This window comes from Cuculus canorus, chromosome 1 (assembly GCF_017976375.1).
Source record: "Cuculus canorus isolate bCucCan1 chromosome 1, bCucCan1.pri, whole genome shotgun sequence".
Classification (NCBI taxonomy): Eukaryota; Metazoa; Chordata; class Aves; order Cuculiformes; family Cuculidae; genus Cuculus; species Cuculus canorus.
This window is the reverse complement of record NC_071401.1, coordinates 118,568,074-118,574,073: the sequence shown is the minus strand read 5'-3', so window position 1 is coordinate 118,574,073 and position 6,000 is coordinate 118,568,074. Positions and strand designations below refer to the sequence as shown.

General features: G+C 46.8%; 1 protein-coding gene across 6 annotated transcripts in view; it reads left to right on the top strand.

The window, feature by feature from the left end:
• The first annotated feature begins 1,846 nt into the window (after positions 1-1,846).
• Positions 1,847-6,000, top strand: part of ST3GAL6 (ST3 beta-galactoside alpha-2,3-sialyltransferase 6) — a 46,616-nt gene continuing 42,462 nt past the window's right edge. For 3 of the 6 annotated variants that reach the window (XM_054080221.1, XM_054080060.1, XM_054080141.1), the window contains exons 1-2: positions 1,847-2,656; positions 2,803-2,979. Coding sequence is in view for 2 of the 6 variants with exons in the window: in XM_009556954.2 (XP_009555249.2) it covers positions 3,140-3,200 (61 nt within the window). In the remaining 4 variants the exon portion in view is untranslated. The other 3 variants (XR_008452328.1, XM_009556956.2, XM_009556954.2) reach the window with 2 other exon arrangements.

Here is a 6,000-nt window from a genome sequence, read left to right as displayed (position 1 = left end):
GACTCAGGAGGTGCATAGTTTCTTCTGGAACTTAAGTATTACTCTATTTTATTTGGATTTATTTTAGTTATTGCTTTGCATATAGAGGTTTCCATGGCTCTTATGTTTGATTTGGGGAGAGGTTTGTGTCTCAAGAGAGTTTATTTTGAGGGAAAAAATCCTCACTGTTGACTTTTTGGTCACATGCATTGTTTTTGCTTGCAGGAGCATTCATTTGACTTCCTGCTAGTCATCCTTTCCTAAAGCATTTCGAAGGTTACCATTGTTGTCAAATAGATGCTGATACTGTTTGTGTGCTACAGAATACATTCCAGAGAAGAGATTCCTTATACTTTCTGCCAAATAAATTAATTGGTGTTGCATGTTAGTTATTAACTTCTTGGTTGTGCAGATTGTTCTGAAAACAGCTAGGGACTAAACCTTTCCTGCACTATATTAATCGTTCAAATTGCCATTTGAATCCTTGGGTTTAGATCTACATATTTAAATGACAACAAACGCCAGCTTTCATTTTGTTGCTGGTCTTGGACAGCCATGGTTGCCAGAACAAACTGAAGTGAAATTACATTATTACAAATTAGATTATTACATTACTTGATGAATGCAGTTTGAATTTGGGATCTTGCAGTTTATTCCAGATAGAAGTCTATTCAGGTATCTTAGATATAATTCTTTGTATTTATTACACAAACTGGCTTTAGGGTAAGGGAATAAAACTGTGAGCAACAGGTCCTCTCTTCACAGTACTACATCTCCTATGGACTTTGGCTGCAAATGTGAATGCTTAGTTCTTCACCTAGAGTTAGACTCCTTGTGCAAGACTCCCAGAAAATTGACAAGCACATAACTTACAGCTCGCTGTGAAATCAAATGACTGCTAAGTCATCACATGGTATGACCACAGGAACATTGCATCTCTAAATAGCTTCAGAGGTGCATCAGTAACTCGAGTTGGCCTCTGTGAGCCAGTGGCTCCGTCCTGCTAACAGCAAGTTCATGTTCTTCACATCTGTGTTTTTTCAGTCTGCCTGAAGATCCGTGCTAGACTGTTACCAAATACCCAGGTTAGTGTGAAATTATTTCATGCCCATGAACTCAGGCACAAAAGGTGCAGCTGCAGCACACACATCCCGTCTGGAACAGAGACAGGAATAACATAGGTTTCCTCAAGGTTTCCTACGCTTCTTTGTGATGAATAGTACCAGCACCTTGTTCTGCAAAAACCTGACATGTCCCAAGAGAAACATCATTCATCCTGTATTCTAAACAAAGGTGAAGCCTTGCAAAAACAAACAAACAAACAAACAGCAACAAAAAAAAAACAACCAAAAAAACCCAAACCAAGGCCACAACAAAATGACACTGGAATGAGCAAGGGAGCAAAGTGAAGTCACATAACCTATCCTCTGCTATTTCCCAACTTCTGACTCCTTCATTGTGCAACTCTAATGACTTTTTTTTTAATTGCTTTTGTGTCTATAATACTTGGGTGAACTGAAGGGTAAGGATGGAAGAGATGAGAGCTAGTAGGAAAATGCTACAGTAGAGTTAAATAAACTAATTTTAGAAGGCAGATATTTAACTATATACTTTGAAACGGGTTGGTTTTGTACAGGCTAGGATGTGACACTTCAAGACCTCGGGAACCTCATGGGAGAAGGAGCGAAAGCAAGAAAGTATTTTCAGCTCAAGGAAAGACAAATTACAGAGGACTGAACTTTAGTTTCCAGCCCAGAACACATTGAAAGCCATCTCAGTAGGCTACAGAGTGGGATAGTCCCTTAAGAATAGACAAAATTTCCCTGCTTTTAATGTTATTTTTATTACATGTACATACAGGCTGTATAAAAGCACCGCTGAGAACAGGCTCTGCGTCTAGTCATTCCCAGTGACAGCCACCAAAAAGCCGAGGAGCTGCTCTTCCAATGAAGGAAGCATCCTGATCCGATACAATGCTGAAAAACATACTGCAAGCTCCCTGAAGCATCATGGAAAAGTCTTGGATTAGAAGTGATCAGGATCATAACATTTGAAACTGGACAATTAAAATATGAACCCCTCAGATTCCTTCAAGCATGATACACTCCTCTGGGCAAAATATGACAGTGATGCAGCGCACGATTCAGGACAAACTGATGGGGTTTTGCATCCCCTTTATCCCTGGCAGAATGATAAGCTGTCTTTTCAAGTAGTTGTGCTCAGTCCCACGCGGTTGTGTTCTATACTGTGGGGAGAAGTTTTCCTTTTTTTTCCAGGAGCCCCATGACTCTCTCCCGGGTTGTTCACCCAGGGTGAGGCTTCGTTTTGCCCCCGGCAGCGGCTCATCAAAAGGGCTCTCGCAGGGGCACCGCACTTGGAGAAAGAAAATCCTTCACCTGAAACAACCGATGTGGCTTTCGTCTCGCACGGCTTCCCCACCTCCCCTTGCCCCGCTCAACAATGGTTTTGTTAATTAGCTGCTAATTCCCGGAGGCTGAGGAGGCGGGGACGGGTCTCCCAGCCCTCCCCCGGGCTGTGGGGCGGGCGCAGGGAGGCTGCGGCCGTTGGATGAACCGCCGGCCCGCGGGAGGAGGGGAGGCGCGCTGGAATCTGTCCGAGAGACGCTTAGATCTGAGCTGGGTTCGGGGAGACGGAGCAGCGCTTCAGCTTCCTTCGTGTGAGTCTCTCCTCCTTCTCCTCCTCCTCCTCCCCCCCTCGGGTGAGGCTTTGGTATAAATCGAGGAGGAATTTCAGCAAGCTCGAGCCGAGTAACATCTCTGTCTCAGCACACAACGTGCTTCCTTTTTACGTTTTCTCTTGCAGACGGGGCTCAACTGAAGCAAAGACCTCTTGGCATCCTTATCGTCAACGCTACCGTGCGGGAATAAGCTACCGAGAGGCTGCCAAGGACAGCCTGGAGAGTCCTGATAAAGGGCGACGACTTCTGTCCTCTCCTCTCCGGTTATTTAAAGATAAAAATACCCGCGCTGCTGATAACTGGTAAGTGAATATTAGCGCTTTAAAAAGCGTAGCTAGCCCTGTAAGCTGCTGAGAGCATCGTGTGAGTGGTGCCTGGGCACGGCGATAGCGCTCGGCCCCGGGTTTGCCGGCATTTCTGCCGGGAGAGACATCAGCTCGCCCCGCTTTTGAGTTATTCCAGATGGGAAGGCTTCCAGCTAACCTCGTGCAGTGCGTGCTTCCAGGTTTAAAACGTCCCTCGGGTGAGTATCGACGGCAGCAGCTGCCATCGACCCTGCTGTTCGGTGTGGATTGCCCCATCCTCCAGGGCTGTGCCCGTGCATCAGCGTGTGCCCCGCTGGAAGCATTCAAGGAATTAATTGAATTTATAGGAGGGATGGAGCCTGCCTCTACACGCCTCCTTTGAAGAGAATACGGTTTTAATCGGCTTGAGAGCCGGTGAGATGAGATGTCCCAGACCTTTCCCCGAAGTTCCTGGGAACTTTCTGGTAATAATTGATAAGGTACCAGGGACCCGGTGACCGGCGGGGATGAGCCTGACAGAAGCCGAAGCGCTGCTGCCCCGCCTTGTGATACAAGGAGTAGTTACTGTTATAAAAAGTGGAATATTTTTATTTAAACTAAAGTTCATCAAAGCTAGACAGAATGGCCCTCTGATAGCATGTTTTTGGTTTTTTTTTTTTTTTAAAACTGTTTTTCCAGACACTGTTCATTCTTTGGAGCTGATAACGCCGTGTGTTCGGTGTGATCTGTGCTGAGCGGCTGTGTCTGCTGCAATCCCCTCTGGTTGCAGCCTTGCCCTGTCTCAAAGGCAAGGTCAGGCTGAGCTGGCTCCAAAGATCCGAATCACCAAGAGATCTGACTGTTGTGAAGTTCATAATAACATTAAAATCGGTCCTTGGAAAGTAATATGAATGTGCCTAAGATTTCTGGGAGAATTTATCCACGTGCATGTCAGCGGGAAATCGGTTCTGTCCCAGCTCTTGTCTCGCTGCACGTGATGGATGGGGATCGCTCCCTCGCGTTGCTCAGGACTGGTAAAGCGCGCTCGCTTTGCAAAACTCCACAAGGAGCCTTGGAGGGCTGCTTTGCCGGCGATGTAGGTGTCGCTTGCCGGGGGCGCTGCCCTGGGCCCCTGGAAGGGCCGGGTCTCATTCCCGGCTGGGAGCGGGGCCTCTCTCGGGGGCGGGATGGGGGCGCGGATGCGGAGGGTGGCGGCGCGTTGCCATGGCGACGGGTTCCGATGGTACCTACAGGGAGGGGCTGCCATGGGAAGGCCCGAGGCCTAGGGGTAAGGAACAATAGCAATTGGGGCCAGCCATGCCAACGCAGGGCTCCTTTCTTCCCTAAACCACAAGTTTTATGTTCCCTCCGCTTTTCTTTTTCGTTTATTTTGGTGGTTTTTGGGCGGGGGAGGGGGTTGTTTCCATTTCGGTCGCTGCCGGCTGTGAGATCAGTCCCGCTGTCCTTTCCCAAACTGCGGTTTCCAGCGAGATGAGCAGCTGGTCTGCTGGGCTCCGTGGCTGTCCCGCCTCGGCTCCCCCAGCTGAAACTTGCTGCCCAGGTTTCTTTGTGGGTTTTTGTCTCGTCTCTTCTTGACCCGCTTTGTGCCGAGGTATTCTCTCACGTACAAAACTATTTAGAGAGGACAGAGTTTGTAAATGGGATGAGTTACCTGCTTTAACCTGGCAATTCTATTGTGCAACCGTGTAAAAATGTTATATGCAAAAATACATAACCTTTATTGCAGATAATGCCATTGCGCTAGACCGGTCACTCCTAAGCCTGAAGAGCTAAATTCAGGAAGGACTTAAAGGAAAAGGAAACGTGTGGAGTGAGGGTTTCTTCCCATCCGTTTCCGTACAGGAAAGACTTCCACCTGATTAGTTCATAGAAGTGATATTTTTGACACTAAAATAAGTTTCCTTCCATATGCAGGATTGTATCAGCCATATCCTTATTCTTTCCTCCCACATACCTGAAATACATTTGTGGACCTTTTTTCCAGCTTGATGCAATACCTTCTTTAGCACGTCTGTCTCTGCTGAGCTGAAACAGTCAGTTGAGTTACTCTTTAAGCTTATGGCTGTTCATTAAAGCAGCAGTATTAAAGGTGGATATGTCCTGAGGCCTCCCTGAGGGTGATCCTGGCTGTAGAGGACTTCTCCTGCCTGTGGAATGTATGAATCGCCCCCCCTTAGACTCTTGGTGTCCAAATACCTCTCTGTTAAAAACCGGGAGGAAAGCTTCTCTGTGGGGAAGTGTCCACAGCAGCAGCTGCAGAGTGTGTAGGCAGGACAGCAACATCTGAAAGCTGACAGGACGATCACAAATGCCCGAGTCCCAAGTTGTAATGAAGTGGGGAAATAGGTGAGTTATGGTGTTTTGGCTAGGTGAGCGGCGAGATATTAATTTGGTATATATTGTGTGCCCTGCTAAATAACGACTTTAGTAATGACTTTCCTTCACCGAGGAGGGAAAGAAAGCAGCCAATGTGGTCTCATTCACAGGGGAAAGTGCTTGAGGTGCTTCTTCACCAACTCCTCAGACCTTTGAAATCTTAGAGGCAAAGAGAGTTCAGAGGGTTTTGGATGGATGATTGCTTTCTTCCTTGTGTGGTCATTTTTTGGTAGAAGAAGACAGGGACTAGGAATGGTCTTTCTCATGATATCTTTGTGCTGTTAACACTTCTGTCCTGGGCTTGTTTTGGTCGTTAGTTTGTGGGCAGACTATCAGTGCCTTTCAGCAAAGGTTTAATCAGTCTTCCCCGTAACAGGCTCGTGAAAATTCTCATAACCTGCTTTGGCTGATTTGTGGTTTTCCACTTCTTGTGTTGCTTCATATGCTGCTGGGGATTGGTTCAAGTGTTTTGGCCCGGAAAAGGATGCAATCAGATGGGTCATTTGGAAATATAACTTACAAGACCACTGTAAGTCTGTGCGAGGTAGTCCACACCATTGACTCAAAGGGTCTTGTAAGGACAGGCTCCTTGGTTTTGTTTTTTTTTCCCTTCACAGTATAGTTTGAATTGTAGCACAAGAT